The sequence below is a fragment of the Apium graveolens genome, chromosome 11 (genome assembly GCF_009905375.1).
Source record: "Apium graveolens cultivar Ventura chromosome 11, ASM990537v1, whole genome shotgun sequence".
NCBI classification, from domain to species: domain Eukaryota; kingdom Viridiplantae; phylum Streptophyta; class Magnoliopsida; order Apiales; family Apiaceae; genus Apium; species Apium graveolens.
Window position 1 is genome coordinate 198,984,019 of NC_133657.1, and position 19,287 is coordinate 199,003,305.

General features: G+C 35.7%; 2 protein-coding genes and 1 pseudogene across 2 annotated transcripts; 2 read left to right on the plus strand and 1 right to left on the minus strand.

Moving 5' to 3' along the window:
• LOC141695121 (cyanidin 3-O-galactoside 2''-O-xylosyltransferase FGGT1-like) lies at positions 1-1,539 on the plus strand. The gene has a single exon (XM_074499378.1). The coding sequence runs from the start codon at positions 166-168 to the stop codon at positions 1,537-1,539; it is 1,374 nt and encodes a 457-aa protein (XP_074355479.1). The 5' UTR covers positions 1-165.
• LOC141695122 (uncharacterized) lies at positions 1,313-3,463 on the minus strand. The gene is made up of 4 exons (XM_074499379.1): positions 3,290-3,463; positions 3,164-3,214; positions 2,518-2,948; positions 1,313-2,335 (listed from the first exon to the last, which is right to left on the minus strand). The coding sequence occupies exons 1-4, from the start codon at positions 3,402-3,404 to the stop codon at positions 1,724-1,726; spliced, it is 1,209 nt and encodes a 402-aa protein (XP_074355480.1). The 5' UTR covers positions 3,405-3,463; the 3' UTR covers positions 1,313-1,723.
• A 4,355-nt stretch (positions 3,464-7,818) lies between these two features.
• LOC141696467 (UDP-glycosyltransferase 79B30-like) lies at positions 7,819-8,616 on the plus strand (annotated as a pseudogene).
• The last annotated feature ends 10,671 nt before the right edge of the window (positions 8,617-19,287 follow it).

Genomic DNA, 19,287 nt, shown 5'->3' on the forward strand with positions numbered 1-19,287 from the left:
CAATGATCCCAACTTCTTCCTGGTAATTCGTAAATCTTCCATGTACAAATCATATTTACAACTGAAAAACCTACACATACATCTAATACATTTTGGGTTTTCTTAACCATTTTAAAATCATTACAGTAAGATCTTTTGTTTTGTTCAAGTACAAGTCCTCTCAGAATGTGTGACAAAAAATTTAACATTGTCATGTACCCCTGGTTTGCCATGGGCCATCTTACTTCTTTTCTTCATCTTTCAAATAAATTTGCAGAGAGAGGTCATAGAATCTCCTTCTTTGTACCTTCCAAAACACTGCAAAAGTTGGAGCAATTCAATCTGCACCAAGATCTGATCACATTCATACCAGTCACTGTCCCGCATGTCGAAGGACTTCCTCCTGGTGCTGAAACAACTGCTGATATTGCCTATCCAATGCAGCCTTATCTCATGACTGCCATGGATTTGACACAGCCAGTCATTGAAGCTTTTCTTAAGGAACACAAGCCTCAGTTTGTGTTCTTTGATTTTACGCATTGGTTGCCATCCGTGGCGCGCCCTTTAGGCATTAGGACTATTCATTATTGCACCATAAGCTCTGCAGCTACTGGATACTTGATAAGAGAAACAGGTACTTTTAAGAATGTACAGTTTACAGAAGCTGATTTGATGGAACCTCCTCCAGGATTTCCTCGTTCATCGATGATAAAGCTCTGTGCAGATGAAGCTAGGCAATTGAGTAGTGCAGGTGTAAAAGAATATGGGAAGAATATATCGTTCTCAGAACGTGTTTTTACCTCATTAACTGAATGTGATGCCATTGCTTTCAAGACTTGTCGAGAAATGGAAGGTCCATATTGTGACTATATAGAGAATCATTTTAAGAGGCCTATTCTACTTGCAGGACCAGTTGTGCCAGAGAAACCAACTTCAAAACTAGACGAAAAATGGGAGAAGTGGCTCGACGCATGCAAGCCTAATTCAGTGATTTTCTGCTCATTTGGAAGTGAGTGTATCCTAAGAAGAGATCAGTTTGAAGAGTTACTATTAGGATTTGAGCTTACGGAGCTTCCCTTTTTGGCTGCTCTGAGGCCACCAGTTGGCGTAGAGAGCATAGAAGCAGCATTGCCTGAAGGATTTAACGAGCGAACTAAAAAAAGAGGTGTGGTTTATGGAGGATGGATGCAGCAGCAACTGCTACTGGCACATCCTTCAGTGGGGTGCTTTGTCACTCACTGTGGATACGGGTCCTTGTCCGAGGGTTTAGTAAATAAATGCCAGTTAGTGCTACTACCAAGTGTTGGTGATCAATTTATCAATGCAAGGGTGATGGGGAGAGATTTGAAAGTAGGAGTGGAGGTTGAGAAAGGAGAGGATGGTGCTTTTACGAAACACAGCATCTGCAACGCTATACAGTCTGTGATGGATGTTGACAGTGAGATTGGGAAGGAGGTAAGAGAGAATCACTGCAAGTTTAGAGAGCTGCTCTTGAAAAGAGATTTCGAGAATTCTTATATTGATGGTTTTGTTCAGAAGATGCAAGGCCTTCTACTGTGATGTTATATTGTGAATTGCTTTCAATAAGTTCTTGTCCTTGCTTATCATCATCTTGTATGTGGAGCATCGGTTTTCAGAGTTTTTTTACATCAGCTCAGAACCGATGTCTATTGACTTTTTTCCAGTAGTGCATAACAGCACCAACCGTTGTTTTGAAAGTACAAACTAATATTGATTAATAAATTTAATGAAGCAACAAATTGTTTTGCTTGTAGAAAATGCCCCTTCCATATGTGGAGCGAAGTAGCTCCACAAGTAGAGGATACTGCAACAATAAAAACAATGTCACCGGAATGGTAGCTAGTAAAATAACAGGAGCAGTGATCGAATGTACTGCATCACGTATCACCAGTGAAAGTGCCGCACTGAAGGCAACCATTGTGGCCGCTATTGATATGAATAACGAGATTAGTCCGATTGTCAATCTCTTTGGTAAAGCATATAAAAAATCCTCTTCAGCAAAACGCGAACTGAGTATAGACAAAAACACCAGTACAGAGCTTGATGAAGAGAATAATGCAACTGCGTCTGATGTGACAAAGAGAATGAAGACTGCATTGTGTAAGAAGAGTGGATTTCCAGCATCGTTGTTTCCTCCAGGTGCTGTAAATATAGCTGCAAATGTCATGGTAACAAAAAGAGCTGCTACAACCGTGGCTGATGATGACGTACTCTTCATCCATTCTCGAGCTTCTTTGAGGAGTTCCTTGTGTTCAAGAGTAAATACCATATTTGGTGTATTCTTTTCTTTGTTTAAGGCTTCTTTGTGTGAATGTTTCGCGAGCTTTTCAACTTCCTGAACCAAGATAATAAGTAGTTTAAGTACCACAAGATATTGATTAGGTTATATGACTTGTTAACTAAAGGCAGGATTAATAGTAGTACATAAATATTAGATATTCCCAACGCAGATGTGTGTAGTTTAAAGTAAGATAAATAAAATCGAGAAATTTTACAAATTGAAAGTATGAATATGACATTGAACCACTGAAGCTCGCGTTGCATTTGCAAAGCTGCACCAGTGACTGTGTTGAGGCGATGGGGAGGCGCTAGCTTTCCAGCGTAATGCAGTGAATTCTCTCCATCGCGTTTATCTGCCACTGCATATGACTTTTGCCCTGACATTTGATATATAAGGTTGTACACTTTTTCCTGGCGGTGCTTGACCGCCAATGAGAACAAGTAGAATCCTTTGACTTCATACCAGACGATGCCTGGATACTGTTGGATGCACTCTTCTATAAGTTCATGAACACCATATTCTACTGCTGCTACTATTGCCTTTCCGAATCCATCCCAAACATCAGTATGGTTGCCCTTCTTTATAATAGCTGAGCACATTTCTTTTACTAGTTCTTCTACCTGTATGTGCTTTACCTTGCTGTCATGAATCCGCTTCATTTGTGGTGCTGCAGTGATATCATCTTATAATTCAGAAATTATTTACTTCAAATTTAATGGCGTATAATCCGGCAATCTATTTCAAAACAAATGGCTCTCAATAATAACTATTCTTGATGTTGCAAAACAAATGAACAGACTATGTTGCAGTACTTCATATAAAACTATAATTATTTTTAAAATCACGTCTCGAACAATATCAGGGATGGCTTTGATTCGATACCTAAGTACTGAAGTACGCTCCAAATCATGGATTTCTTTAGACCAAAGCTTGCTGCAAATAAATCAGTAGAAATGATTAGTTTTATAAATATATTTATAGTTCAGATTGACATTAGTGAAATTATACCTTTAATAGAGTTTTGGGTTGTGATCGGCTGTGATGCTTTTTCTACAGGACATTCCAGTGCTACTTCGCGATTAACAGGCATCCCTTCCAATTCATTATCAGATCGTGTTTCCATAAGAAATAAAAGACCAGAACACAAATATATGAACACTACAAGGAAATTGACTGACACGACGTTTTCATGAGAAAATTACTCACATGAGTAGATGATTTGTTGCCAAAATCCAAAGCTACTTCCACTGCGAAATGCCTTACTTTTTGTTGCTAGTATTTCTAAGCTGGTCTGCTTGGAATTGCTTTTACTTTTCTCCGGCACCAGGTCTGGGTACTTTCTTACTAAATACAGAGCAATATCTGTCCAAGATAGTGGTAGTTAACCAGAAAAGTATAATTTACAAAAAAAAATTAGAAGAAATGTTAGACGGATGCCTTAACCGGATCATATACTATATTCAACAGTAACACGACTTACTGGTACGAGGTGATAACCAAATTACGACAGACAAATATAAAGATCAAAACAGATAAATTATATTAGAGTTGTTATACCATGTTAACTAGATCATATACTATATTCAACAACACGACTTACTCATAATAGTTGATAACCAAATTACGACACATATAAAGATCAAAATAGAGAAATTATTTTAGAGTTGTTATACCATGTTAACCAGATCATATACTATATTTAAGAGCACGACTTACTCGTAATAGTTGATAACCAAATTACGACACACAGATATAAAGATAAAAAACAGAGAAATTTATTTAAAATTGTCATACCACGTTAAGTAAGCAACTCAGACCTAACATAAGAATCACTCATGATAGTGTAGGAGAGAAGATCAGCACCATGTGATCCTCGAAAAGGACTAGTTCCGTCCTCTCCAACGACATCTCTAGTGTTTTGCAACAAATACAACAGTGTGTCTCTCCGACCGTGATTTGCTGCGGCCTCTAAAGGGTTTTCATCACAGTTGTTATTCATCTGACACATTTCCTGGTTTGATTCTACCAAAAGCTTTGTACCTTTAATATTCCCAACCTTGGCAGCAATGAGGAGCGGAGTACTCCCCGAGCTGTTACCAGTGAGCAGCATTTGTGGATTCGTTTGCATTATCTGCTCCACTAACTGTTCTACAAAGCGGTGAGAACTATTTGTTCACTCAAAAATAACTTGGACATCACATCTAAAGCAAAGATGATTGAATGGTTATTTGATTTGGGTTAAAACTTTAATTCGATTATTTGAAACCTCTACAATTATGTTGAATATTCTTTGACGGGACCACTGACAACGCTATGTGGAAATATTTGAAAAGTTTCATTTGTTTGTTTAGCCTTGATTTGCTCTTGGTGTTGACAATTTTATTTTGTTTTATCATGTGAATCAAACAAAAAATTTGAAGAATTTTGATGCTGGGGTGGGTGATGTAACTACACTATCAAATCGATCAAAATAGGGTTAATTGGCTAATTCATAATTAATAATCGAACTCAAAAAATTTACAATTGGGTAATTATACCAATTATTAATGGGGATTAAATCATTAAACAGAAAGAAAGTTGCACGACCGTTAACGTATGTTGACTTTTGACGGGCCTCCGTTAAATCATGCGAGATCGGTTGCCACCTAATAATTTGAACATAAATTAAAATATAAATATAAACAAAAATAAATTAAAACCCAATGACTATGACTCGATCCATGAATACATATCGCTATTATAACCCGATACCAACGATTAAGAACTCGACAATACATTCATGCTATTGAAAACAATATTTCTATTTTGCAAAACCTGGACTTAGGTGAAGGTACTAATATAACCTTAATCTCAGATCATCAAAAGGTAAAATAACCTAACTTTATTTTTACTTTAGTTTTAATAAACTTGTTCATATTTATAGAAATGCAACAATTCCTAAATATTACTATTATGTACGCGGCCTGGACAAGGCTATAAGAGCAACTTCAATGCATGTCCAATTAGTGCATTGGGACAAATAAAGTGGACATGACCATCATATTTTGCATTGGAGCAGCATAAGAAAGTTAGTTCAAGTCCTCTTTGATGTCCCTGCCCAGTTTGATCAGAAATGTACTATTTATATTAATTTATTGATTACAACTACTGCTACACTGCCTTTTACTGTTTATGTGTGAAATATTTTTGTGTTACAAGATCAGTTTTATTAATATTTAAATCTAAGTAGCCAGGTGAGTTGCAAGTTTGCACTGGATGATATTGGCCATTTACCATGTATTATATATGTGGCATAAAAAGGGTCCCAGAAAAAGAAAAAAATGGGTTCATGCATTGCAGATGCTCTAAGAGAATTGATGCCTAAAAATTAAGACATGCTCTTGTAGGGTTTGGGATTTGACAGGCATACCATGTTGTCATGCTGTCACAGCTATCCAATAATCAAGGCAAAATCCCATTGATTTTGTAGCCAACTGGTTTACAAAAGATACATACATGAAGACTTATTCCCATTATTTAGAGATTCTCAATGGTGAGGAATTTTGGGAGGATATGATGGGAGATACTATACTGTCACCAATAATTAAAAAAGAACTTAGAGGTACGCCAAAGAAGTTAAGAAGAAGAGAAGGATGGGAGGGAAGTGTTAGCAATGGAAAATATGTTAGGATGAGTTACAAAGGAAGAATCATGCACTGTGGTTATTGTAAATCTGCAGAACACGGGATAAATAAATGTCCAACAAAACCTGAAGGGTATGCACCTCCTAAAACTGGAAATAAAAGAGGTAGGCCAAAGAAAAAGCATGTTGATAATGAAATGATGGTTGAAGAAGAGTTGTAGAGCAAGGAGGCTGCCACTGGTGAAGCAGAGATGATGGATGATTTGTTGAATCGGATGGAAAATGAAGATGATATATGAGAACAAGAAATTCTCAACTTGAATGATGATATTAAAGTTTTTAAAGTTGTGCAACCCAAAATGGTATCCAAAGCTGCTATGGAATTTGTAAGTTTTTTTTTAATTTTTTGTCAGATGTATTTTTTGCTTTTGTTCTTATTATATACTCTTTATTTTTTGTAGATGCCGAATTTACAATCCTATGTGAGTAGTAGTACCCTACCTGCATCTGCACCCCCATACCTACTTCTACGCAGCAGCCAACTTTACATGTTCTTGTCACAAAGAGTGTTAGTGGAACTGTTTCAAAGAATGTGAAGAAATTTAGAGCACCAAGGAAAACCCAAAAGTGATTCCAGTTGATTGTACTGCTGCATATATTTTAAACCATCACTGTGACACTATATGTTTTGATTTTGGTACTCTGTGTCTTGAGACAAGTAATTTCACTGTTAGACAACTTTTCTATGATTTATTTTAATTTGGTACTACTTTTGTATGGATTTGGTGCTATTAATTTAAGGCTGGATTTGATACTCTTTAAATTGCATTGTTAGCTTAAATTATTAAATTGTTTTGTTAGCTCTATATTTGGTACTCTTTAAATTGCATTGTTAGCTTAAATTATTAAATTATCTTGTTAGCTCTATTGCTGCTCTTATGTTTGTTGTATTGCTAGTCTGCAACATCAATAAATAGCTGACAACAGAATTCTAAAATATCTAATGCAAAGGCCAAGAAAAATAAAGATTGAGTTCACCATACTAATTTATCCGAATTACACATATACATGAAATATCAAAAAAAAAATACACATCAGCGTGCCACCTGAGTCTTCCGTTAGTCCCGTCAAGTGACTTAACGATCATTACCCATTTGCAAATTTTTAATGGTTTAAATAGTTGACTGCAAGTTTTTTGAGTTCGATTACCCAACTGCAAGTTGAGTCGAAGTTGAGTTATGAATCATCAATTTCACCCGATCAAAATATGTCCAGTATAAGGCTAGCGATATTTAGCATTTCGTTCTACACTATTTTCTTTGTTTGGTTCTTGGAACGTAAATCGAATCCAAAATTCAAAGAACCGTTCAAAGATCAGCTCGGCATGACACTTTGGTTCACCTTTTCAACTAGGTTCTTTGCACAGGGTACGTGTTATTTTAACTTCTTCTGCACCCTGATATCCAACATTTTTACCCTTAATCTTGTTTATACCGTAAAGACTGGCTCCTGTTTAGCAAAATTAGCTAGATCAGCCAAGTTAAGATTGCGTGGTTGTTAATTTAGATGCATATTTTGGCAACCAATCTCTCCTGCAAGTTAGACAATTGGACAGGTTTCTTTGCTTAAAGGAAGGGTAAAGCAGTTAAGGAAAAGAAATGTCTCAAAAAATTTGAAATAGGTAGATATAGAATATCATGGTTTCTTTTGCAGCAGTTGAAACTCGTTAGTTACCTACTTGCAGGGAAGCGCAGAAACATCATGGTTTATATAGTTGCAAAATTTTGGCTCATTCACTCGCCATTTCTCAATTGATTGGATTACTGTTTCAGTCCCAAATGTGTTGGTTGAGATCATTAATTTACTGTAAATGTTATCTAACTACCTAAATGTGTCACTAAAAATGTTTATCTAACCTGATTTGATGAAACCTCCTCCGGGATTCCCTACTTCATCTATGATAGAGCTTTATGCAGACGAAGCTCGTCACTGAGTGGTGTGGATATGATAATACATGAGAAAAATATACCATTCGTGGAACGTCTTTTTACCTCATTAACTGATAGTGATGCCATTGCTTTCAAATCTTGTCGAGAAATGGAAGGTCCATACTATGACTATGTAGAGAATCATTTTAAGAGGCCTATTCTACTTGCAGGACCGGATGTGGCAGAGCAACCAACTTAAAAAAAACTAGATGAAAAATAGGAGAAGTGGTTGGACGTATGCAAGCCAAATTCAATGATTTTCTGTTCATTCGGAAGTGAGTATATCTTAAGAAAAGATCAGTTCCAAGAGTTACTATTAGGATTTGAGCTCACAGATTTTTCCCTTTTTGGCTGCTCTTAGGCCACCAGTTGGCATAAAGAGTCTAGAAGCAGCAGTACCTGAAGGATTTAACGAGAGAACTAAAAAAAGAGGCGTAGTTCATGGAGGATGGATGCATCAGCAACTACTATTGGCACATCCTTCAGTGGGTTGCTTCGCCACTCACTGTGGATACGGGTTCTTGTCTGAGGGTTTAGTAAATAAATGCCAATTAGTTCTGCTACCAAGGGTCGGTGATCAATTTATCAATGCAAGGGTGATGGGCAGAGATTTGAAAGTAGGAGTGGAGGTTGAGAAAGGAGAAGATGGTGTTTTTATGAAACACAACATCTGCAAGGCTATAAGATTTGTGATGGATGTTGACAGTGAGCTTGGAAGGAGGTAAGAGAGCATCACGGAAAATTTAAAGAGCTTTATATTAAAATTTAATTTTGAGGATTCTTATATTGATGATTTTGTTGTAAAGTTGCAAGGTCTTCTGCAGTGATAAATTGCAACAATCATACTACATACATTTAAGGGGCACTTCAGCTCTAGTTTTCTCACAACTTTTACTTCATTGTAATAAATTACTTCACTAAGCATAACATTGATAAATGTCAACTATCCTATTTATTTCCAGACATGTTTAATAACATAATCTTACATCTATACTCGTAAAGTAAATTGTGATCTAAATTCATCTTTACACATCAATGTTGAAGGTGAAAATAGACAAATTGTTAGCAGAAAGCATGAGGTTGTGAGTTGTGATAATAAAATGTACCATTTCAAGAAGCGAATTGTGTTCTCATAAAGGGCATTTTTTGTCTATCCACATACTACTATCTGTTTTCTCTGTCAATTTCCTACTAAAAGCTGTTGGAATACAAGGATTTATGATGATATATTCGTGATATACAGAACGCAAAGCAACGGAATAAAAGAATCCAAGATAATGATTATGCTTCAGACTTTCCGGGGAATGCAGTTTTGATCAGAGACAGGTTTCAACAGGTTAAGTTGTTAGGGTTTCATGTATATCTTGATTTGACTGGAGAAACTCTTTCTACAATAAGCCCTATATGATAAACTTAGTTTGAAATATTCAAATACTTATCTTTTACTAAGTTTATTTATTTCAAAATAATCTAAAAGATTATCTTTTTGAGACTTATTCAAATATTTTCAAACAAACCCGTTGTAATCATGTCTATCTTATCTCTTGTTTTTAATTCACATCTGTTAGACATTGTCTATAAATACAACTCTTGTATTTAGATTAAACACTAATGCTTACACGCCTATTTTTCATCTGATATACAAACCCTTGTTCAACATTCTTTCAATACATATCCAGACGAAAAGGATCTAGATTGAGTTGTAATTCATATACTTATTCTTTGTAATCGTTTATTTATATCAACTTGTGTCGGGTTGTGGCCAGGCTTGATTTCAGAAGAGTAGCCAAGGTAATCAGTAGACTAGGTTATAGCAGGTGTGCTAGGTAACAAGTGTGCTAGGAAAGGTTTCTTTCGGGGCTATTTTTTGTAATCAAGGAAAAGATTGTAAGTTATTTTATTGAAGTTGATATAATACATTCTCTATGCTAGTTGGCATAGGGACTTGTATGTATGCCATAGACTAGGATTAAGGGCCGAACCAAGTGAAAACTCCTGGTGTTTTACATTGTTCATTTTCCATATTATTGCATTTATATTTCAGTATTTTACATTCTGCAGTTAATTGAGACTGTCTCATTGCCTATCTCATTCGTAAAGGGTCTGTCCCATTTACATAAGAGACTGTCCCATTTGCCATATCAGTTAGATAATTGTTATATCGATTGGGCCTTTGAATTTTATTTGGTATCAGAGCGGGTGCATTTAATTCTCTGTTTAGTGTGTATTTTGCTAGCGATCCGTGGCCCAAACAGACATGTATTCAAACAATTACCCGCCATTGCTTCAAGGTGCTGAAAATTACAACAACTGGAAATTCCGCATGAAAATCTTCCTCCAGCGTGATGCTTTTGAATGGGATGCTGTTGAAAATGGCTTTACAGTTCCAATGAAAGAAGGCAAGCCTAAGTCTATCAAAGAACTATCTCCTGAAGAGCTCAACGCTATGAATTATAATGCAAAAGCTATGAATTCGCTTCTAAATGGAATGGTGGCTACTGAGTTGCGTAAAGTATCAGCTTGTACCACGGCTAAATAAATCTGGGATACTATTAAAGTCAGCCGTGAAGGTACATCTAAGGTACATGAGGTTAAACTTAGTATGCTAATGAGTGATTATGAAGGTTTCAGGTTGTAAAGAGATGAAAGTGTCAAAGATGCTCAAGGAAAGGACTATTCCACAATCCGAAATCAATCGAAAAGTTCTCAGGGCTATGCCAAAGAAGTTTGCTCCTTAGGTCACCATACTGCAGGATTCAAATCTTCTTTCCACTATGGACACTCTTACGCTCTTTAGTGAATTGGAAGAATTCGAGAATCAGCTTCGCATATATGATGAAGAAGATGATGCTCCTCAAAAGAAAACTCATGCACTTAATGCAGATGCAGAAGAATCTCATGATGATTATGACGAGGAAATTGCTCTCTAGACCAAGAAGTTTCACAAATTTCTTGCCAAAAGGAATGCATCAAAACGACCTATGAAATCTCAGTTTCCAAGGAAGGATTTCAAATCTAATCCCAGCAAAGATACTAAGGCTAATTCCAGCAAGGACACATGCTTCGAATGTGGGAAACAGGGGCATTTCAGAAAGGACTGCTACAAGCTCAAGAACAAGAAGAAAGCATTACTTACCTGGAGCGATGATGATTCTGATGTCGAGATCGATTCAGATGATGAAGTGGCTCAACTATGTTTTGCTGGACTCGAAGACAGCTCCAGTGACAACGATGAGGTACATAATGTTCATATAGTAAACATTCCAATATATCTCAAACTGTACTAACCTTGCAGGATCAAAATATAAAGTTAAAATAAAAGAATGCTTATTTGAAACAAACATTGAGCGAGGTTCTCAGTGAAATGGATGATCCTATGAAGGATGAAACTTTGGTTGCTGAAAATCGATCTTTAGTTGAAAAGATATCTAAGCTTACTGAAGAAAATCAATATCTCAAGAATGAGATTGAGATGAAGGATGTATGTCTCAAAGTTTTGAAGAAAGAGTCAGCCTCTGTTGATCCAGAAACTGTCAAAAGAGACAGTGCTCCTGATCATTTGGTTCCTGAACTGAAGCAGAAAGTGGCACAGCTTGAAAATGATTTAGCAAAATGTTTTCATGGTGAAGGAACTCTGAATGCTTTACTTGCTGAACAAAAATCTTCTCTTGATAAAGGAGGATTAGGATGTGAATCAATCAAGAAGCGTGCATTTCAAGGTGGTTAAAAGCGAACTCCAATGAAGTACAAGATGCCTTATGAGGAATGTCGAGATTGTGGCAAATCCGGTCACACTACTTCTGAATCTAGATTATGTGGTATCAAGGGCCACTCTTCTAACTCATCTTATAGATCGTCTGTTAGATATAAATCTGCTAATGCATCTATTAATGTTGTTCAGATGTGGAATAAGAAATCAGATAGACATTTATATAAGATCTGTGATACTAACCTACAAGGACCCAAGGTTAAGTGGGTACCTAAGAGATAAAGCAACTTTTGCAGGTATGCTTGAAGGTCCATGTTCCACGTAATAAATGGATAATCGATAGTGAATGCACTCACCATATGATCGGTGATAAAACCAAGTTTCTCTCACTTGTGGCTAAAGAGGGAGGTCTAGTTACACTTGGTGATTCTAACACCGTTCGTATCATTGGTAAAGGCACCATTGGTGGGACGCCCCGGACCCCAGGATGACCTCAGAATCCCGAACCCGGGAATGCCAAACCAAACCAATCAACTCAATATATGCTTATACAACCTTAAACTTAAATAATAATATATAATTCTTACAGTATTCCAAGTATTACAACCAAAGTTCACGATACAACCAAAAGTCTATTACACAAGCATTTTTCATTAAGATACTACAGGCATTCATCGTGTACTAAGCCTTAGTTCATCACATACTTATCCTTTCCTGAACATCCTTCTCCAAAGTTCTTTCCTGTGGAAGTTAGTGACATAAACGAGTGAGCTCAGAAAGCTCAGTAAGCATATATAGTAGAATTCAACTGAGGTTTATCCGAGAAATCAAAGTTCATCAAACAAATATTCGAATAAATAGACATGAAAGATACTACAATCAATAAAAAATCATCATATAGTTCTCAAAAGATTAAAACTGAGTATTCAAGCATGACAGGTTCATCAATTCATCAAGTTGGGATCCTGGCCAGCTAAATAATCGGTTTAGCTTTACTTCCGATTAGGAAGTATCATCATCAGTTCATCAATATCAATGCAAGAATACTCATTTTTCATCAGTGAAGCCTTAGTCAAACTCAAATCATCATTTAAAATATCAACAGTGAATCAGTACAGTATATACTTACAGTGCACCGCTTAATTTATTCTTTATGAATCCCGAACTTCGAATTGATTTACTGTCGATCTTTCTTCCTAAATACACAATTCAAAAATGCACATAAATTTTATTATTAATATAACCTATTTATTTTCTAACTGAACTAATAATTACCAAATTACTAAATAAGATAAAGAAATTAAGTTGGCGATTAAGAAAAACTAACCGAATTCCTTGGTTGAAACAACCGAAGCGGATAGTTCTATTTAAGGAAACTATACAAAGTTAAATAAGGAAAGTAAGGTTTCATTTTTCCTACATCCTCGATGTGGTACAATATTGGAAAAATATAGTTTAAGAAATTCAACCTAACACTCGTGTTTTGCTAAAAAACTATCACATGACTTCCTCTATTTATTCCTTTTTCACAATTACATATAATGGTACCTTTCTATTTATTCTAATATACTTCACTTCTCGTTTTCAATGTGGTACAAAGATAGGTAGGGAAAAAAATAAAAGTTAAGCAAGGAACATAATATCTAGAACATAAGCACCCTTTTAAAACTCACACCATTAGCTTCATCAATCTTACTTCTACTTATTAAAATTTTAAGGTTAAGTTCTTCTATATATTCTCAGTCTTCTTCTCTTCTCTTGCCGATGTGGATTGTGAGATCTCCTTTTTATTACCTAAGATGCATATATCCCACATTGATTAGAGAATGAGACCAACCTTCCTCCAATGCCTATATAAACCCAACTTAGCTTTAGTTTCTACTTAGAAAACTTAAAACTTTCTCTTGGCTTCAATACAGCCAATTAAATTTGGTTTTAAAGTTTTAATATAAAGAGAAATAGATAAATTTCTCATAATCAAGTAAAAATTAGAGTTTTAAGGTTTAACTAGGCTTTATCAAGTCCCACATTGATGAGATATAAAAAGATGTAACATCTCTTCCTTTATAAAACCCAAGGCTATGAAGCCAACACTTCAAAATAAACCAACTATGACTTGTAGCTTTGCTTTTGAATGATTCTCTTTGTCCCACATCGGGAAGGTTTTGCAAGAGATCTTCTCTCAACTCTATATAATGGGACTTGCTACAAACTTAAAAATCATACTAGACTTGAAAGTTATTTTAGCTTTTAGTCTACATCCACTTAGTCCCACATCGAGAAGGTGTGGAACTAACCAAGATACTTGCTCTATAAAAAGAGCTCTACTACTAATTTTATTTCCAAGGCAATATTTTCACTTTCAAGTGCAATGTTCCTTCCTACTAGGCTTTGTCTAGTAAAAGATGCGGGCTAATTTATTTTAGCTTGCGTGCTTTAGTTAAAATTTTCATCTTTCTATTCCTATTCAGCGGTTATCTCTTATCATCCTTTCCTCTTTCCGTCATTCCTCTTCCTCGTCCTATCACTTCGGTCCGTATCCCTTTTAATTTTTTTTTATGGGAGCTCGACATATTCGAGCAAACCAACAATACACAAGACAAAATTTAAAATTTAATCAAATATTTTTATAATATGCATAATAGTTGTAAAAATAATATAAGCACATAAATTTATTTTACTTAATTATAATTTCGTCGGTATATTACAATTGGTAATGGCAGGTTTGTTATTTCTAACGTCTGTTTAGTTGATGGCTTAAAATATAATCTTATTAGTGTAAGTCAACTTACTGATGCTGGTCATAAAGTCAAATTCGATAAAGATGTTTGTTATATTGGTACTAAAATTAACGAGTTTGCTTTAGTTGCCAAAAGAAAAGGAAATATCTTTGTTCTAGATTTTGATGAACAACACGAAGAAATATGTCTTGCAATTGTTCAAGATCAGCAGAATCTCTGGCATAGGCATCTTGGACATGTACACATGGATTTGTTTCGAAAGATATCATCCCATGGTCTTGTACGAGGTCTACCAAAGCTTAAATACAAGAAGGTGGAACCTTGCTCGGCATGTTTGCTGGGAAAACAGATTAAAACTTCCTTTATTGCTTAGAATCGAGTATCAACTACTGACCCTTTGCAGTTACTTCATCTTGATCTTTTTGGTCCTGAACGTTATGTAAGTCTTGGTGGCAAGAATTATGCGTTTGTTATAGTTGATGATTACTCTCATTTTACTTAGGTATAATTCTTACGTACTAAAGATGAAGCTTTTGTTGAGTTTAAAGATTTTATTACTAACCTTGAGACCAAGTATTCTTTTAAGCTCAAAACGATTCGTAGCGATCATGGAGGAAAATTTGAAAAAGACTTCATAACCTTCTGCAAATCAAGAGGGATTACTCATGAATTCTCATCTCCTTGTACTCCTCAACAGAACAGAGTAGTGGAACGCAAAAACAGGACACTACAGGAAACTTCTAGAACTCTACTCCATGAGAGTAAGCTTCCAAGAAAATTTTGGGCTGAAGCGGTACACACTTCTGTTAGGGCGAAATCACGCATTAATATTCACGCAAGTATACGCGTTCGCAAGTAGTATAAGATATAAATCAGATTCGTTCCCACAGAGACTGGTTTAGGTTAAGTTCAATTTATGCACCTATGCAACAATGTATGGTTATCGCTCAATGCTAAGACAAATAACAAATTGGATTTTTATTAAACTAAGAGATTATACTAAATAACATTAACTAAGAGAATTGAGGTTGAATTACTATATATGACAAACATGGGATCCTAACTTCAATACTACTTCATTCAAAGTCATTGTTCTTAATCTTAGCATGTCATGGTGATGACACTAATCAGATAACACGAAACTGATAAACGCCAACTTTCGTTGCACGAGTACCATTCTACCAGACATCCACAAAAGAGATAGAAGCTGAATAGGCACCAATTATATTGAGACCCTATATGTCTATAGAATTTGACAACATAACGGTTTAAGCACAAGTTATCTATCTTGATTACATAGGGCAAGTAAGATGGTTAAAATTACCTACGAATCATGCATAACAAATACATGAACCTATGCTAGCATGGCAAGTTCTAAACCTCTATATTCACTGTCGCTTCAATAGAGATTAACACACTATCTTATATGTTAGCTACGCACATAAGACGAATAAGCACAACCAATACTAGGATATCAATCAATCACCACACACTAAAGTATCGTAATAAATTAACTATAGAAATCCATAAGTAAATCCGTTAGAACCCCACGATAACGATTAGTTCATAACCGAACTCATCGTCACTATGGGTTCTAATGAAAGAATGATAATAAGCAATATAAGAGTACTAGGGTTCAAGATAAATTGAAAACGAGCATCCAAGTATCAACTATATTAAAGAAAATAAAAGTCTTTTTCTCTGTAGCCTTCTCGTGCTCTCTAGGTCTTCTTATTGCTCTCCCAGGTCTCCTTCTTGAGGAAAACGTCTTCTCATAAGGTTTATATAAAGAGTCCAGGAACCACCGTGCCAACAGAAGCCCAATTGTACTCGAATTAATAAAATCCAGAATCTGAGTTTTCGCCCACAGGCGGCCGCCTGAATCCTCCACGCGGGCGCCTGCCAGCAGGCGGCTACTAGCAAGCGGGTGCTTGCAACCTTCTGGAAAATATATTATTTTGCTTCTGTTTTTGCTGATTTCTTCGCTCATCACCCCTGGACTGATTCCAAGCACTTCCTTAAGCTTTATTTGATGAAAACCACCTATTTAAGCAAGTTATACCCTGAAATGCAAAAATACTAAAAAACGCATCAAATACACAAAATACTTGAGTCCAAGACACCAATTCAAGCTGTTATGAGACGCTCTAAGTGGTATAAAATGCCACTTATCAACTTCCTGCTATGTTTTAAATAGAGTAATTATTCGTCCTATATTGCTTAAAACTCCTTATGAATTGCTTAAGAAAAAAACTCCTAACATTAGTTATTTTCGAGTATTTGGTTCAAAATGTTTTATCTTAGATACTCAGAATAATCGAGGTAAGTTCGATCCAAGATTGACATAAGGAATTTTCTTAGGGTATTCTACTACAAGCAAAGTTTATCGTGTCGATAATCCTGACAAGAACAAAGTGGAAGAATCTATCAACATTGCATTTAATGAATCTACTCATAATCTTTCTCAAATTGAAGAAGATGATGCAGATTTGTCGTCTTATTCTCAAATGAGACAACCTCTTTTTCAAACGAGTCAGTCTCTTTTAGACATTTCAGGCAGTCAAGATTCTCTAGGTTCCTCTCGGTCTTATGGTGATTCACCAAGTTCTCATCAAGATTCTAATAATTCTTCTGGTTCTCCAAAGTCTCCTAATGATTCTCCAAGTGTATCCACTGCTTCTCCATCAGATAAATCTTCACAAACGGAAATGAGACCGTTTCATTCAAATGAGACAACTCCTATTCAGTTCTAGGCAGATAATTCCAATAAAGAAGAAATGAGTAATATTCGTCTTCCTAAGTCTTCCAGAACAGTGAAGAATCATCCTCCAGATAATCTTCTTATAGAATTAGATCAAGGAATCTCAACTCGAAGCAGGTTTCACAATTTGTGTGCATTTTGTGCTTTTGTTGCTGAATTCGAACCAAAGAATGCTCAAGAAGCTGTTGTAGATGAGCACTGGTCAGTTGCAATGCAGGAAGAACTGAATCAGTTCGAACGTTGTGACATTTTGGAACTCGTCCCACCTTCTCGGGATGCCAAAATCATTGGTACTCGTTGGGTTTTCAAGAAGAAGAAGGATGAAGATGGCAACATTATTCGAAACAAAGCTCGTTTAGTTGCTCAGGGATACAATCAACATAAAGGAATCAATTACGACGAGACTTATGCTCTAGTAGCTCGATTAGATTCTATTCGAATTCTAATGACTTTTGCAGCTCACAAGAAGTTCAAGCTTTTTCAAATGAACGTCAAGAGTGCTTTTCTAAATGGATATCTCAAGGAAGAAGTATACGTAAAGCAGCCTCCAGGTTTTGTTCATGAAAAGTATCCTAACTATGTTTACAGGCTCAAGAAATCCGTCTATGGATTGAGACAATCCCTTCGCTGTTGGTACGAGCGTCTCAGTCAATTTCTTGTAAACAATGGTTTCACTCGTGGTACACTCGATCCCACTCTCTTTATTTTTCATAAACGTGATCATTTTCTTTTAGTTCAAGTTTATGTAGATGGCATTGTGTTTGGATCTACTAACGAATCTTTGTGTAAGTGGTTTTCTAACTGCATGCATAAGGAATTTGATATGAGTTTAATGGGTGAACTACAATTCTTTTTAGGATTGCAAATTAATCAGTCTAATGCAGGAATATTTATTCACCAAGGCAAGTACATTAAAGGATCCACTCAAACGATTTGCACTTGAACATGTTACACATAAAGCTACACCAATGAGCACTTCAGTTAAGCTTACGAAAGATGAACACGTTACACCTGTAGATGTCACTAAATTTCGAGGTATGATCGGATCTCTTTTATATTTAACTGCCTCTCGTCCAGACATCATGTATAGTGTATGCTTGTGTGCTCGTTTTCAGTCTCAACCTAAAGAATCTCATTTGAATGCCGTCAAACGTATTTTTAAATATTTGAAAGGTACGCGTGACTTGGGATTGTTTTATCCAAGCTCCTCTTCCTTTGACTTAATCGGTTTTTCAGATGCTGACTATGCAGGGTCACAGGTTGATAGAAAACGCACAAGTGGTGCTTGTGAATTTTTAGGTGATTGTTTGGTTGCATAGCATAGTAAAAAGCAAACATATGTAGCTCTTTTGACCGCAGAAGGAGAGTATATAGCAGCTGGTAGTTGTTGTGCTCAGATTTTGTGGATGCAACAAACATTGCAGGATTTTGATATTTCTTTCTCAAATATTCCTATTTATTGTAATAATACCTCTGCAATTAATATCTCTAAAAATCCTGTCGTGCATTCTCGTACTAAGCATATTGATATTCGTCACCATTTTCTACGATGTAATGTTTCTAAAGGTAATATTGAACTTATTTACATATCCACTGAGAAACAGCGTACAGATATCTTCACTAAGCCTTTAGCTGAAGATCATTTTTGTATAATGCATCGTGAATTAGGTATGTGTTCCTTGTAATTTTTACTTATTTTATGTGTATTATTTTGTGATTTTAATTTGTTTATAATTTTATTTCTTTTTATTATCATTTTTATTCGGGGATATTTTCTTCTTGCATATTTTTATATATTTATATGTATTAATGTGTGGTTGTTGTGTATGGTTTAGTTTTGTAATTATTTAATTATTAATGATTGTGTATTTTACCGTGTTGCATGCAAATTGATTGTGATTATCTCTTGACAAGACCTAAATTCTCACTTCTCTTCTCCTTGGTTTTCGTGCATGACTTTTGAGTTCTATACATCTCCTTTTTCCTGTTAACTCTACACTTCGCTTCATATTCTACCTCTTCCTCTTCTCTTTCCTATATACTTTTTCTAATCTTTTCGGTTTCTCCACTGTTTACACATTCTCTATAAAGATTTTACCCTCCTTCTACTAACCATTTACCTTCTCTCTAACAATGGCTCGCCAATCAACCCACTTTACTCGATTAAGGTCCGCAGCTCACCAAA